The 17,761-nt window shown below is 36.4% G+C and overlaps 1 protein-coding gene across 1 annotated transcript in view; it reads right to left on the reverse strand.

Annotated features, from left to right (window-relative positions):
- Positions 1-17,761, reverse strand: part of DNAH11 (dynein axonemal heavy chain 11) — a 311,756-nt gene that overhangs the window by 197,229 nt on the left and 96,766 nt on the right. Inside the window, exon 31 of the mRNA XM_076006379.1 lies at positions 525-656. Within this exon, the coding sequence (XP_075862494.1) occupies positions 525-656 (132 nt within the window). The remainder of the gene's footprint in view (positions 1-524; positions 657-17,761) is intronic.

Consider the following 17,761-nt stretch of genomic DNA (forward strand, 5'->3'; position numbering starts at 1 on the left):
AAAGGATTAAAAGTTGGTTTCTTTAAAAAAGTACATTTTTAGCCATGAAAGGAAAAGACAAAGGATGACCCAAGCAACAATGTAAAATTACAACATTTCTTTCTTCAAGAGGAAATGCATCAAAGGCACACAGACATGGGTGAAGTGACACACACACGATCTTATTACTGTTGGCTATGTGGCACAGGGGTGAGACTCACAGGCCAATGGCCCAAGATGACTATGCACTGAGGGGTAGACATAGTGATGTCTCATGGCTCTTCCACCTGGGTTAATTTTTGGATTATCTGAGGCTCCCTACTTGGCAAAACCCTTTGGGATATCATTTGGGGTGACTCTCATCAGGATAATGTATTAGCTAACCCAAATCAAACATACCCAAAATAACTACAACTTTTCAGGATCAATTAAAATATACAAACTTAAAAACAACAACAACAATGACTTTCTTGGAATTACTCTGACAATAAACACTACTTTCAGAAAATGACAGCAAATGCATAATATTTCTATAAGCAACTTGCCTTCTGAGAAATAAGTTTTGACACCACATCTCTGGCATGGACATCTATGGTACAGATTGTCATGATCTTCTGCCTGTCTCCAGGTGGAAGTTCTCCCAGCAAAAGTGTAATCAGTGTATTCAGTTGAGAAAGCTAGAAGGAATTTAAAAAAAAAAAAAAAAAGAGGAAAGGGTTACAAATATAGAATCTAACAGCCCAACATTGTTCATATTTGTAAGGAGCACTTTAGTTTACAAAACAATTTCAAATATGTTATCTCAGCTCATCTTCGAAGACAAAAATTATCACGTCTCATGAGATAAGAGACAATAAAGGCAGAAGCAGACCCAGAGCTTCCTGTCTGAACTCTCTACTCTAATGACAACTTTGTTGGATCAGAAATGACTACAAATCTTAAAAATATCAAATTAGACCAGCCCAGGCAACATAGCAAGACCCTGTATCTATAAAACATTTAAAAACTACAGGTGGGTTGGCTCATGCCTATAAGTCCCAGCTGCTTAGGAGGATTATTTGAACCCAAGAGTTGGAGGTTGCAGTGAGCTATGATGGGGCCACTGTATTCCAGCCTGGGTGACAAAGTGAAACCCTGTCTCTTAAAGAAAAAAGAAAGAAAAGAACAAGATCAAATTAGACTAACGTTTTAAATAGTAAGAGCAAACACATTATTTTTTTCTTTAGAAAGGAATTCAACTAACAAGTAGTATTTTTTGTTTTGTTGTTTTAATACAAGATAGTAATGATTACTAAAAAATATTAAAAATGTAGAGCTGAAGAATATCCTACTTTATTCTTATTCATATATTCCTATTCTTATTTAGGTCCACTGATCTCTTTGATAAATATTTTTCAAATTGCTGGTCTTTTTCTCAGAGAATGGAAAGGAATGAAATTGAATGACACGATGACAATTCATTGCAATGAATGGAACAGAAATATTGCATTACTAGTAAGAGAATATATTGTTTTGTGAAACTTTATTTCCATTTTGAAGGCATACATACACACATGAACCTAATCTGATATAAAATATTTCTTATGGTGAACTGTGGTCAGAAAGCTTTGAAAGGTATTGTCTTAGGTGGTTATTTTGTTACTATGGTTATTTACACAAAAAGATTCCTGCCTTACTCAAGGCTTATTTACAAAAATATTATTTCTGCCTTATTCCAGGTACCATCCTGTGAAATGATATGGGTCCCCTTTCCTCTTCAGCTCTGCAAAGAACAGTCAATTCCAAACTGCTGGCACCTGAGAGAGTTGGTAGTCATGAATACGACAGATCACCAGAGTCTCTCAAGCCTTTGTAGCCTACCGTCAAAACCAGGTTCCCTATTGTACTATTGTTACATCCCAGAAAACATGGAACCCTGCAGACTTCCCTGAGATTACTGTATGGCTGGAGAATGGAGAAAGTCACACAGCTGTGGGAGGAAAGGAGAAGAAAGGCAGGAAGAAGATGACCATCACGCACACGATTTACATGAAATGAGAACATACAGTGTTGTAGCCACTGACTAAGCATATTGCTGATATCATCTCATCTCATAACAATCTATCATCCTAACTTTGCAGATGAGAAAACTGAGTTACAGACATATTAACCACGTTTACCAAATGGGGAGGGGAGCATTCAAACCCCGAGAGTCTGACTTCAAAGCCAGAGTTTTACCAGTCACATTGCGTAGACTCTCTGGATCTGCCTCCATGAGACCTACCCACCACCTTCCAGTCTGAGAAACCGTGGGTGTGCAAGGAAGCATTTGGGACAGACTTAAAATTAAACATAAAGGACACCTGGCCTAAAAAAAATTATTTTTAAATTATGTACTGTAGACTTTCAGAATATACAACAGCTGTATAAGCATTTAATCTACTTTCCCCTCACCCCCGCTTCATTGAGGTATGATTCAAAAATAAAATTTGTATATATTTTAGGTACACAACATATTTTGATACATGTATACATGGTGAAATGATTACCACAATCAAATTAACTGACATATACATCATCTCCTGTAGTCTTTTCCTTCGTGAAAGCATTTCAGATCTACTTTCTCAGAAAATTTCAAGAATATATTATTATTAACTATAGTTGCCATGTTCAGGTCTCTGAACTTACTTGTCTTGTAACTGAAAGTCTATACCCTTTGACCAACATCTTCCTTTCCCCCTACTCTCTATCCCCTAGTAACCACCATTCTATTGTTACTGTGTTTTCAGTGACTTTTTAAAAATATTGCATTTACAAGTGAGATCATATAGTATTTGTCTTTCTGTGTGTAGCTTATTTTACATAGAACAGTGTCCTTCAGATTCATCCATGTTGTTGGAAATGGTAGGATTTCCTTCTTTTTTAAGGCTGAATAGTATTTCATTTTTTGTGAGTTTATATACTCCATATTTGTGTGCATATATATGTATAAATCTGTGTATACATTTTCTTTATCCCTCTATCAACAGACACTTAGGTTGTTTCCATATCTTGGCTATTGTGAATGCTGCTGCAATGAACATAGGAGTACAGATACCTTGTCAAGATAGTGATTTTATTTCCTTCGGCTACATACCCAGAAGTAATATTGTTAGATCATATGGTAGTGCTATTTTTAATTTTTTGAGAAACTTCCATACTGTTTTTCATAATGTACTAATTTACATTCCCACCAATAACCAAGAAGGTAAAAGGTCTGTGCACTGAAAACTATAAAACACTGAAAGAAATTGAAAGAAAGCAAATAAATGGAAAGATATCCCATGTCCATGGATTGGAAGAATTTATATTATTAAACTGTCCGTACTACCAGTTTTCTATAGATTAGATGCACCTGTATCAAAATTCCAATGGCAGTTTTTGGAGACATAGAAAAAAAAAATCTTAAAACTTGTATTAAATCACAAAAGACCCTGAATAGCTGTATTAAATAAGAACAAAGCTAGAGGCACCGTATCTCTTGATTTTAAATTGTATTATGAAGCTATAATCCAAACAGTATGGTACTGGTATAAAAACAAATACACAGACAAATGGAATAGAAGAGAGAGTCCAGAAATAAATTTTTCAACTAATTTTTAACATATGCACAAAAAATATATAAAGAGAAAAAGGACGACAGTCTCTTCAATAAATGGTGGTGTGAAAACTGAATGTCATATGCAAAAGAATACAATTGAACCCTTATACCATATATAAAATATCAACTCAAAATGGATCAAAGACATAAACAAAAGACCTGAAACTATAAAACTCCTAGAAGAAAACATATGGGAAAAGTTCTTTGGTCTTGGCAATGAGTTTTTGCATTTGAAAAGCACAGGCAACAAAAGCAAAATTAAACAAGTGGGACCATATAAAACTAAAGTTTCTTCTGTTTGCTGTGGCAAACAATCAACAAAATTAAAATGCAACCTATGGAATGGGAGAAAATATTTGCAAAAATATATCTGGTAAGGGGTTTATATCCAAAATATATAAGAAACTTATAAACTCAACAGCAAAATGAATGAATAAATAAATAATGAATATGAATAATGAATAAATAATGGTATATGAAATGCTCAACATCACTAATCGTTAGAGAAATGCAAATCAAAATCACAATGAGATACTACCTCACACTCTTTAGGAAGGCTACTATGGGAAAGTCAAAAGACAACAAGTGTTGGCAAGGATGTGCATTAATCTACTGCAATGGTAACATCAAAGATCACCATAAAATGAAAAAGTTTGAAATACTGCAAGAATCACCAAAATGTGACACTGTTAGAAAAATGGCACAGATGGACTTGCTTGGTGCAGGATTGCCACAGACCTTCAATTTGTAAAAACTGCAATATCTGTGAAGTGCAATGAAGTGAAGCACAATAAAATGAGGTATCCCTAATATTTTTATTACTTCTAAAAAATGTAAATTTTAACAAAAGCAGATGTGATCATTATTTCATATATGATGTATTCAATGTTCACCATCCCCTAGATTTTAGGTTCCAGAACGGCAAGGACAGCATCTGTCATATTCAGTGCTTTATCCTCAGAGCCACTGAACAACTGACTCCCAAACAGGGGGTACTTGATGAGTATTTGCCAAATAGTTGAATGAATGTACAAAACCATCCATGCACATGTAAGTTTCTAAACAAAATGTATATACATATCGGTTAGAAAACAGGTATTTTGGCATTGGACATTTTCCCATTTGGGTCAAGACATCCAGTCTTTACAGTATCAAATCTTACACTATTGTATTTGGTTAAAAAGGGGTTGATTATAACACAACAGGAATAATATCGTATGTCTTGTAAGAACATTTATAATTTTAAGCATGTTCACATGCGTTGTCTTATCTGAGCCTCCAACAACCAGTGATTTCTACATTATTGATTCATTTTTCACATAAGTGCAGTCAAATGGAAGATGATTAAAACTACAGCTTGTCAATATTATCTGCACAGCATCGTATGCTCTGTCTCCAGATTAAACCTTCCCTGATGACACTCTTTCAAAAGTAATAAAATTCTATAGTCCTGGTTATATAATGTAGTTATAAAATGTCCATTTATTTGGACAATGGTATCAGGTAGAAATTATTATGGTCAATACTATAATTGCATGTACGTTTATGGCCTGTGACTTCAAAACATTCTTTGGCAGCTTTTTTTTAAAAAAAATACACCCTGTCATGTAATTAGTACTTATTCTTGCCATTGATCACACAGCAGTGTTATCTGATTTTCTACTGGATCAAGAATGCTTTTCTCAAGTCTATTACCTACAGCCCTCTGAAACTCAAGCAACTGTTTTCCTGGAGTGTAAGCACAGCACATACCTTAAACTAGAAAGAAGCCTAATTATAGTAAAATCTAAAGTCTTATGGAACATAAAGTCTTCCATGACCTGGTATCCCTCTCCTCCTGTCTTGCCCTACTATAACCATGCAAGTCTTCTCTTTGCTTTCCCCCAGCATGGCTGCTTCAAGTCCTCAGCAACTAGTTCATCTGCCTGAAGTCACCTTCCCTCTGATATTTATATGGCTGGCATCTTTCATCATTCGAGGTCTTAGTTCAAATGTACTTTCTCAAAAGGGCCTTCCCTGTCCACTCTATTTACCATTATACCCTACTGAATTATTCTGTATGTTTCTATTTTATTTTCATTATGGTACTTTCAAGTATCCTACCATTCACTTATTTCCTTGTTTGTTTCTTTCACTTTAACTATAAGCTCTGCAGGAGGAAGGCTCATATCTTTCTTGTTCTGTACAATGTTTCCATACCAAGTACAGTGGCCAGCATAAAGAATTACATATGCTCAAGTCAACACTCACTGTTTAATGAAAGAAATGAAAAAATGAATGATAGCAACAATACACACGAGAACATTCTGTGCTCTCATTCATGTAAATGTGGTTACTGTTTCCAGACCCTAGAGGCCAGTGAGGAATATAGATAAATAATTATCATTGTCCAGCTAGAGCAAATACAAAGTACTGTGACAGCACAGAAATAGGGCCTTGCCTAACCTGGGGCTTGGAAAGGCATTTTGAAGGAAAGTGTATCCACGCTAAGACCTAAAGAATGAGCAGGATTTAGCCTGTGGAGAATTCAGGGGTTGGCCAACCAGGGAGGCAGCCTTTGAGCCACAGGAAGCAGCCTGTGCGAGGACCCAGATGGAGGAGGTGGTCCTGTGAGAGAACTGAAGAGGTCACAAACGAAGGGCGGGGTGGGGAACAGAGGTGGGACAGGCACGTGAGACACTGCAGAGGAAAGCAAGCGCCCAGACGTGCAGCGCCTGGCGGGCTCATTTAGGGCAATGGGATGTTCCTGACGGGTTCTAGGAGGTGGGGTGACAATTAGATTTGTTTCTAAAAGATTTCTCTGGTCACTGCATGAAGAATAAATTGGAGGGAAATAAGACTGGAGGAAAAAAGACCAGAGAGAAGGATGCTACAGTCATCCAGGTGAAAGCACAGAGTGGCCTGGACTAGGAAGTCAATAAAGCAGTGGGAGAAAACAGTAAGAAGAGAGATCTTTGGGTCAAGTAAAGAGATCTGGTAGTTGACTGTCTAGCAGATGAAACAAGAGGCAAGCAGGTTTCTAGTATAAACAACTGGCAAAGAAGGCTCATGTTTTCCTAATATTGGGAACACTGAAAAGCAAGTTTGAGAAGAAGAGTGAGTGTGTTTTGGATGTTATAGGTTGGGTGTGACTGTGAGTGAAAAATTCATGTATGTGGCTGGCTGTGCTTCAGGACAGAGATCTGAGCTGGAGATCAAAGTTATCAGCATGTGATAAAGGACATTGAGCAGCCACAAACGTAGAAAATATTAGCCAGGGATGCCTGGCATGATGAAAAGAAGAAGGAACCCAGAATAGAGTCATAAGTGATAGAAACATTTGGGGGGCAGGAGGAGGAAAAAGAGCCAGGGAAATTGAAGAGCAGCCCAAGTTTTCTAGGTGGAAAACTAGAATTCAAATAAACATGAACATAAGGGAAGAGAGTATGGGAAGAAGGAGGTAGGTAGTGTTTTCTAACATAAAGAAAATAGAACTAGACTCAATCAACTGGTAGAAACAGGTTGTGGAGAGAGTGGGGGATGAGAAAAAGGAAAGAGCTCACCAGGCTCAGTGGCTCATGCCTGTAATCCTAACACTCTGGGAGGCTGAAGGGGGAGGATCACTTGAGGCCAGGAGTTCGAGACCAGCCTGAGCAAGTGCAAGACCCCATCTCTACTATAAAATAGAAAATAAAATTATCCTGGCATGGTGGCATGCATCTTTAGTCCCAGCCACTCAGAAAGCTGAGGCAAAAAGATCTCTTGAGCCCAGGAGTTTGAGGTTGCTATGACCTAGGCTGACACCATGGTACTTTAGCCCAGGTAACAGAGCAAGACTCTGTCTCAAAAAGAAAAAAGAAAAAAAAGAAAAGAAAGAGCTAGTAGATATCAGGTCAACAAACTTGATTATAATGAAGATTACAGAGATAGGGCATGACATGGAAACAGATGTGGCATCACGGAACAATTTTTGGTTATTGTTTTAAGTAATGAGAGACCTGGGCCTGTTTAATTGCTGATGGGAATGAGCAAGACTGAGCAACCAAAGACACAGTAGAAAAAGAAGTCAGGGCAGAAGTGAGGGAGGCCAGCGCAGAGGTGGAGAAATGGCTGTGGACAGCTGGAGGCCACCCTTCCATCCCGACTGGAGGGAGGCACTTCTCCTGACTGTGATTGCTTCCCTTCCCCCTCTGATGGTGTCAGCAGATAATAAGAGCTAACATTTTACCAAGCACTGGCTGTCTGACAAGGCACTGTTGTGTGTATTTTGTTTGTGTATATGTATATTCTAATTTAATTGTCACAACAACCCCATAAAGAAGGTACAATTATTAATTCCAATGTTATATATGAGAACATGAAGCAATTTGTCTAAGATCACACAGTTATAAATGGAAGAGCCAGGGTTTAATACCCAATTCTAAGATCTCATTGTATATTTCACAAATACAAAATCTTCCCGTGGGGAGAACACTAGCAGGGTGTGTTGGGCAGGCAAGAGTTGGCCTCCAGTGACTGCGGTGAGCAGAGGGAGGGAATTTTGTACCCCCTATCTGTGGGTTCTCCTGTTTAGACAAACAGAGATGCTTCCTAAGAAAAAGACATGATCGTGACCGCCACTGAGGGTTATAGGGTAAACATATCTACGGGACTACAGTGTTCCCATAGAGGGCCAGCTTGCTCTGTGGGATGACAGAGGGCTTACCCTGAAAGACAGTGTCAGGCACAGAAAGCAAGAGAGAGAAGCAAGCGGTGGTTCCTGCCACACAGTGGTGGCTGGTCCTCAATGTTGCCCTTACCCAGCTCCTGTAGCAGTTTGGTAGAAAGAGGTCATGCATGTGACCTTAAAGAGCTGGGTCCCTAAATATAGAAAGGCAACACGGAAAGAATGTTGTCCTTGCAGCAAAAGCACGGCAGTTTTACTAGCATCAGCCATGGTAGATTTCTGAATCTGGGGCTACCCAGGCCAGGGTGGCACAGAAGGTGGAAGAGGCCACTCTGTAGAACTGTTAAGATTCTTCATGTTTCATAACAATCGCAACAGGGACCTCTAATCCTGAAATCCACCAAGAGTTCAACTTCAGCCATATCAGAAACAATGCATTTTCATTTTCATCAGCCAAAGCAAAGGAAATTGCCAACGAGACTAAGTCCCACACTCCCTGAAACTCTCAGGACGTGTGTTGTGGAACCTCAATTTGTCGTCCTCCTTTCTGATGTTCACTTCCTACTTCTCCTTTAATCATATTGCTAAAACCACTGGCACAATATTGAGCAACGAATGTCAGAGATAGGGAGAATAATTGCTTCATTCTTGACACTAATGGAAATGATTTCTAATGTTTCACCATTAAGTATGATTTTCTCTGCAGGTTTCTGGTAGATATTTTTCATCAAGGTATAAAGGTTCCTTTAAATACTTATATCAGAACAGAAAAAGGTATAAAGTGAATAATCTAAGCTCCCACCTTAAGAAACTTGAAAAAAAGGGACAAATGAAGCTCAATGTAAGAAGGAGGAAGGAAAATCCACATAAGAGCAGAAATCAGTGAAACATAAAACAAATAATAGAGAAAACCAAGAAAGGCAAAAGTTAGTTCTTTGAAAACAGAAATAAAATTGATAAACACTTAGAAAACCCAATTAAGAAAAAAAAAAAAGGGAGATAAAACAAAATTACTACCCCCAGGAATGAAAGTGGGATGTCAGGCCAGATCTTCCAGATTCTCTAAGAATAATGATGAAATAGCATGACTAACTCACACTAATAAATTAGAACACATATATTAAAGACAGACAAATTTTTCTGTAAAGGGCCAGATAGTAAATATTTTTGGCTTTGTCAACCAAAGAGTCTTTGTTACGACTATTCCACTCAGACATCATAGCACAAGAGCAACCACAGACAATAGGTGCTGGGCCAGAATTGGCCAGAGGACTGCAATTTGCCAACCACTGACTCAGAAAAAAATGGGTAAATCTCTTGAAAATTACAAATTTCCAAAACCAACACAAGAAAAGAAGAAGCCCAAAACTCTAAACAGTTGCATATGTATAAAATAAATCAATTTATAATAGAAAACATTTCTGCAAAGAAAACTCCAGGCCCAGCTGCATCACTGGCACTATCATAAACTTTGTCACAAAATAGATGAAGATGGATTACTCTCCAAATCCTTTAAGGAGTATACCCTGATTCCAAACCCTGGCAAGGATACTGTAAGAAAAGAAAATTACAGACATATATCCCTGATAAATATAATGCAGAATTTGTTAATACAATAGTACATAAAACCCAGCAAATAATACATATATAAAGAATAATTTATCACAACCAAGTGGAGTTTATTATTTAGGAATGGAAAGTTGGCTTAACATTCAAAAATTTATCATAACAGAATAAAAGAGACAAACCACATAGTCATCTCAAAAGATTTAAAAAGGTTCAATGACTTGTCAAGATAAAAACTCTCTGCATGTAGTAATGGAAAGGATTTTTCTCTATCTAATAAAGGGCATCTCCAGAAACACATAACTAATATCATACTTACTGGTGAAACATTAAATTATTCTTTCTGAAGACTGGTAATAAGGAAAGGATGTCTCACCACTTCTGTTCAACATTGCACTAGAGGTCCTAGCCAATTCAATAACTCAAGAAAAGAAAATAAAGAAGGGGGTGGGGGGAAGAAAGAAAGAAAGAATGGAAGAGAAGAAGTATTGTCATTACTTACCATAAAGTGTTTATGTACATAGGAAACCCTATGGAACCTATGAAAACAACAACTACTAAATGTGGTAAGCAAATTTAGCAGAGTCCCAAGATATAAAGTGAATATTTAAAAATCAATATATTTCTATATACTCTGAGTATTTGCACCAATTCTCCAAGTGCAAATTTTCAAAGGCGATTCAAAAAGGGCCAGCACATGCAGTGAGTTACAAGAGAAAAATTCTGAGTTTAGGGAGCACAAACCTTTTACAGAAGACCATAAGCCCATCTGGCCTTTGCCCCAGGAATAGATACTATATTTAATATATTGGATAATAAACCAGCCAGCCCTTTGCTCTGGAGAGAGACATTATCTCTATTTTCAAGCATGTTTACTATACAAATGCCCCTGAAAATACAGTCCAGAACAAAGGGCAATCATTACCTCTGCTCATAAGATGTACAGAAATGAGAGCTTTGAAGATTGTCTCCCAACTACATTCAGTGAAAAATCCAGACAAAAAAGAAGATATGCTTATGAGATCTGCCAATAGAATTTTTATCACTGTCTGGTTTTTGTATCAAGATTATTAGAATTTTATAAAAGGCATAGAAAATATTTATGTCTTTGTTTATACTCTAGAACAGTTGATACAATACTGTATTTATCTTTTCTTTGAATGTCTGATAAAGTCATTGGAACAGGGCTCTATTTAAGGGGTAGTACACGTCTTTGACAACCACAATTACTATTTCAATGATTTCTGTGGTTAATGGTCTACTCGAGTTTTCCACATCATTTTCAGTAAATTCTAGGAAAAGCAGTCATTAAAAAATCTTAATTTTAATTCAATCTTTAATTTAGATTTTCAACTTATCAGTAAACATATCACATATTTATGTAGTTGTTTTAAAATATTTTCCTCATAGGGGTTACGCTTCCTCTCCCTAACCTTTTGTTATATATTTTTTCTTTCTTCTCTGAACTACAAAAATTTGTCAGTGTTATTGGTCTGTTCAAAGAACCAACTCTTGTGTTAATGGATCAGATTAGAATTACATGGCATAAATATGTAACAAATCCTTTTTTCTCTTTCCTTCATCTGTCATTGTGGGGACCGTGAGTTACCTCAGGATCTGTTCTGCATCTTTCTCTAAAGCAGCAGTGGCAAACTACAGGCCATGAGCCAAAACTGACCCATCACCTGTTTTGATAAATAAAGTTTTATTGAAACCCAGGTTCAACCTATTCACTTACAAATTATCTATGGCTTCTTTCCCACCACCACAGCAGAGATGTACAGTTGCAGAAGAGTCTATATGGCCCACAAAGAAGAAATATTTGCTATCTGATTCTTCACAGAAAAAGTTGGCCAATCCTTGGCTCCAGAATCAAGACATAATCATAGGAGAAGTCCACTATAAATGGCTCACTTTGCTTGCAAAGTATTTCTCAGGACTTTATCCTGAGGAAAAACATCCCCACCGATAACCTCTTGGGTTGTAAAGTGGACAAGAGTTTCAATTGTTCATTTCTTCTGCGTTTAATCCTTATCACTGACTATAAGCTCCACATATTTTTTGTACTCATAAAATATGAGTTTATAATTTCTCTGGAATTTCACTGGGTTAAAATAGGCTTACCATTGAAAATAGCTTCCTCTTTTTTTTTTTTTTTTGTATGTTTGGACTGATTTTCTCTGCTCTTATTTATCAGTTCAATTTCATCTATTCCAGCTTTTCTCAAATTATCTGGTCCTGTATTTCCAGGAATAATGTGAATTTTTTTTTTCATATACTTGACCTGTCATTCAATATAATTTTTTATGAGAGGGGAGGTAGAGGGTATGTGTTCTATTCATGGTCTTGTGAGTTTCTGCTAAATTATAAAGCATGAGACTATCAGATCACATTTTTATACAGAGGCAATAAATACATACCTACATACATACATACCAAAAAAAAAAAAAAAAAAAAGACAAACCACTTGTGTCCAAATTATACTGGGTAGCTCCAGGTTTGGGGTTGGAAAAGTTAAGACCACCACCAATATTGCATCCAATTTGTTTTTGAAAGAATTTCTCAGTCAGTGACTAAAAGTGAGAGCAAAATTAACATGCAGCGTTTTTGCCTTTAATCTGAACACCATCTAACATGCAATCACAATAGGTCTAAGGGGAAAATAGAGTTTAAAATTATTATCTTGGTATATTTATATCACTACACTTTAGAAGTGAGAAGAAAATAAATTACTTATAATCATCAATTATACCAAACTCTGATCTTAGTTTTAAAATTAAGCTATTTTAAATGACTAAAGTTCATTTAAAAAATTGCTCGCAGTATTAGCTAGAGTAATTTTAATTAACAACACACTCTAGCAGATGGTTACATCCCTTTGTAAAGAGAGTAAACTAAAAGGATTTTAACTTAGATGCACACACTTTTCATGACCCAAACCACAGCTTTCTTTAGTAGGATGCAAATGTTACCTTCTCTAATATACACGTTAGTATCAGTCTAAACATTGAGACACTGTGTTGAAGGCATCTGTTTGGCTGGTTTGTCAAACATTTCCATTTATGCTAGAAGTGTTTCGTAATTATGCAGATAAATGCTTTCTTCACACACTATCCCCTTTCTCTACTTCTTATCCAACATGAAAAATTAAGTAGCATCTAATGCTTAAACAAAATGGAAAACTTTAAAATTATTTTTTTAAGAGAGAAGAAAGCTAAATTCCATTAATTAGCTGCATACGCCAAAGCCACTGGGATATGAATAACTTTTTGAGAAGAAGAAGAAGAAGAACCAACCCAATGTTGCTGATAGGGGAGGGAGTAAACACTTCTTACAGGGAGTAAACATTACATACTAATGTTGATTAGGAAGGTAAATTTGGCACTGTCTTCCAAAGGCTTTCATCTAGCAATTCTACATATGAAAATTTATCCTAAAGAAATGAAAAAAATATGTGCAGCATGTATATAAAGGCTGTTTACTGCAGTATAATTAATGAGAGTCAAAAAAAAAAAAAAAACCCCTCAAAACCTAACCAGCCAGTATTACCAATGATGATGATGATGAGCACAGTAAATGGTCTTGCCACATATGATTAAACTGACATGGACAATTTATTACTACAAAGACATTTTTAAATAAAACAAATAATAAACAAATAAACAAATAAAATAAAACATACTCTAGTGTATAGTACATAGCCAAACAAGAGAGGTAGACAGAGAGAGGAGAGAGAGATGGGGGTGGGAAGTGGTATGGAAGAGACTGATTAAGGGGGAGGGAATGGCAAGGGGAGAGAGAGAGACAGAGAGAGAGAGAGAGAGACAGAGAGAGAGACAGACAGAGCGAGATCCCTTCTCTGATGATAGGACCACGCCTCCAAGGCAAAGCCAAAGCAGCATAATATGGTTAATAAGCTAATGGGCTCAAGTGATCCTCCTGCCTCAACCTCCCAAGTAGCTGGGACTATAGGTGTACACCACCATACCTGGCTAATTATTCTATTTTTTGTAGAGATGGGGTCTTGTTCTTGCTTAGGCTGGTCTTCAACTCCTGGGCTCAAGCTATCCTTCCACCTCGGCCTCCCAGAGTGCTAGGATTGCAGACGTGAGCCACTGCATTACCATTTCTGTTGTGGCTCTTACATTCCCTTGAGAAGGCAGGGAGTTGAAACTGAGATGTTGACATAAAGCTGAGATCCTAAAAGTGTTACAGTCCAATGAGGGGCTCTAAAAAACTCTACCCATCTGGTCAACAATCAACGCGAAAGCTTGAAATAACTTAAGGCTTAGACAGGGAAAAAGTCCCTTAAAACAAATAAAAATCTCAAGTCTATGCCACATGAAACTGGGGCATCCAAACTGACCCTGCCAATGTGATCAGGAAATCCTAAGTAACCACAAAGGTAATCCAGAACTTACAAGACTTACAGAGACATGAAAAAGGGAGAACAAACACTATAGGGACATGCACTTAATTCAGGGTAGATACTCCTATAGGAAAAATAAACATAGATTAAAAAAAACCTTAGAAAAACACAAAAATCAAATCCAATTTAATAGAAAATTCAGCATCTAAAGAACTAAAGTTAGTAGAACAATCTAAATAAAACCATTAAACATCTATCTCTTTGAAATAATTAATGAGATAAAAAATAGAAACCACAAAGAAAAGATACATCAGTATAAAACTGATTTTTAAAGAGCCAAAAAGAACTCTGGGAAATTGAGATATGATAACTGAAATTAAACTGATGAAATGAGTATGTAAATTGAAGTGTTTAAGAAGGGGCTCTTTGAACACTGTCGATGGGAATGTAAGTTATTATAGCCATTATGAAAAATAGTGTGAAGATTTTTGAAGAATTTAAAACTAGAACTACCACATGATCCAGCAATCTCACTATTGCAGATATATACAAAAGAATTGAGACCAGTATGTCAAAGATATGTCCCATATGTCCCATATTCACTGAGGCATTTTTCATAACAGCTATATTACAGAATCAATGTATTGTCCATCAATGGATGAATGGATAAAGAATGTGGTACATGTATACAGTGGAATATAATTCAGTCTTTAAAAGGAAGGAAATTCTGTCGTTTGCCACAACACAGATGAACCTACAGGACATTATGCTAAGTGAAATAAGGCAGTCACAGAAAGACAAATACTGCATGATCTCAGCTATATGTGAAACATAAAAAAGTTGAACTCATATAAACAGGAAAATGGTAGTTACCAGGAGCTAGGAGTTTTAGGGAGAGATGTTAGTTAAAGCACACAAAATTTCAATTAGGAGAATAAGTTCAAGAGATCTATCATACATCATGGTGACTACAGTTGATATTTTTGAAAATTGCTAAGAAAGCAGACTTTAAACATTCTTACCACAAAAGAAGATATGTGAGGTAATGCATATATCAAATAGTTCAATTTAGCCATTCTACAATGTATACATATATCAAAACATCAGGTTGTATACCATAAACATATACAATTTTACTTTTCAATTAAAATTAAAAATTTTTAAATAAAAATATTAAAGTGTTTAAGTATAAAGATTACTAGTATCTACAGCTTACTTTGAAATGAAACAGATATAAGATGAATTGATGGGTAGATAGAGTATTGGATAAAGGGCAGATGTGATAAGAAAATAAAACAAGATAATTGTAGAATCTAGGTGGTAGGCATACATATTATATGATTATTTCACCTTTTCTGTATGTTTGCAAAAAATTTATGATAAATTTTCAGGAAAAAGCTCATTAAATGATTGTGTATCACATTAGACACCATTGTCATCATTGCCACTATCATCGTAGCATTAACAACAACAGCCAAGGCTAACATAGTACTTAAATTTTGATAAACATTTTTAAATAATGTTTCCCACATATGAACTTAGTAATCTTTCTAATGTCCCTATGGTGCAGGTGCCGTCATTGTCCCTGTTTTGCAGATGGTGAAACTAAGGCACAGAGCAGTCCAATAGCTTGCCCGTGGCCACAGAGCTAATGCAGAAATGGGACAAACTGAGATTTGAACCTACACAATCTAGTCCTGGGATCCTCTTTATTCTTTTTTTTTTTTTTTTTTTTTTTTTTGAGACAGAGTCTCACTTTGTTGCCCAGGCTAGAGTGAGTGCCATGGCATCAGCCTAGCTCACAGCAACCTCACACTCCTGGGCTCGAGCGATCCTTCTGCCTCAGCCTCCCGAGTAGCTGGGACTACAGGCATGCGCCACCATGCCCGGCTAATTTTTTATATACATATCAGTTGGCCAATTAATTTATTTCTATTTATAGTAGAGACGGGGTCTCGCTCTTGCTCAGGCTGGTTTTGAACTCCTGACCTTGAGCAATCCGCCCGCCTCGGCCTCCCAGAGAGCTAGGATTACAGGCGTGAGCCACCGCGCCCGGCCTCCTCTTTATTCTTAATCATTTGCTACAATGAAAAAAAAGTTTTCTCAGAACTACAGAAAGAAAGAAATCTTGAAAGTAGCCCCTCCAAAAAGACAAATTTCTTATAATAGAAAAACAATTTGACAGAGTTAAGATTTCACAATAAAAGCCACAAGATAAAAGGAAAAATATTTTTTAAAGTTCTGAAAGAAAACAACTCTCAACTTAGAATTCCCTACCTACTAAATTATGACAAAGAAAGTCAAAATAAAGCCAAGGGACTCCCAAATTTCCTATGGCAATCCATCACTGCACAAACTACTAAAAGATATACTACAGAAAGAAGCCAGAAATAAGTAATGAGGGGAAAAATGAGTAACCAGCAAAGCCATTGCTAAATATGTTGGTAAATCTAAATAAGATTTAAAATAATAATAATAGTAATAGTATCACTATCACCACAATCAATGGTAGATTTGAAAGGATAAGGTTAAACAGTGGCATGTAAATTGGAGAGTGGAAGATTGTAAAGTCCTTGATGACAAAGGGTAAGATCTGGTAACAGTGAAAGAAAATGTAACCGTTCAGCTTCGGCATCCAAGAGGAGCCGCTAGAACTGCAGAGCGCGCACCCCACCAAGAAACCAGCCACTGCTTCAAATCTAATACTGTAACTCCAAGCCTACTAAATAGAAACCAATACCCTGTCTTCCTAAGAATGTAAAAATCAAGAATATATTTTTCTCCAAGAGTAAGTAGCACAAAAACTTCTTTAATAACATAAATAAGTTGGGTGGCCCCTATGCAAGATTGAAAGAACAAAATTACAAGAAATGATCCACACTTGAAATTCCTGAATGTGTGTGTTTAACAATACAAGGATTGTTCACTGTCTGAATCTATTTTATTCTTAAGGCACTGAAGTAAAATTATTGCCTCAGGAGAATAGAGGAAATGGGCAATAGTGAAAAGCACTCTGATTCAGAACCAGGAACAAGGTTCTGGCCATGCCAGTTTCTCTCATAAACTGTACAACCTTGGGAAAATCACTTAATATCTCTGCATTCAGATTTTACCTACTAAAAACAAGAGTAGATAAACTAATATTTAAACTCATTTCCAAGCCTAATATCCTCTGAATCAATAAGCTGAGAAAAAGGCTGTATCTCTGAATTGTTACACAGATGGGAGGCTTAAGGAAGACTCATAGTATACCTGGGATCAATAAAATAGAATTCAAAATAGACTATATTCCCAAGTTTCTCATCTGTGATTCGTAATTAACAGAAAATCAAAACCCATGAAAATATTTGTCTTTGTTGAGCAGCCCTCCACCTTTTAAAATCATATACATATTTTCTAATAAATACAACACATGCCTAGTTGCAGAGTCTTATACAGAAAGGAAAAAATAGGTGCAGTCTGGGTACAAGTGCTATACTAGAGCCGTGGAAAATAACGGGCATGATTTTTTTTAAACCCATGTAGAAATTAGAAGGATAACACAAAGGTAGGAAATGAAAAATTTAATAACTGATTGCTAAAA

This window comes from Microcebus murinus, chromosome 9 (genome assembly GCF_040939455.1).
Source record: "Microcebus murinus isolate Inina chromosome 9, M.murinus_Inina_mat1.0, whole genome shotgun sequence".
NCBI lineage: Eukaryota > Metazoa > Chordata > Mammalia > Primates > Cheirogaleidae > Microcebus > Microcebus murinus.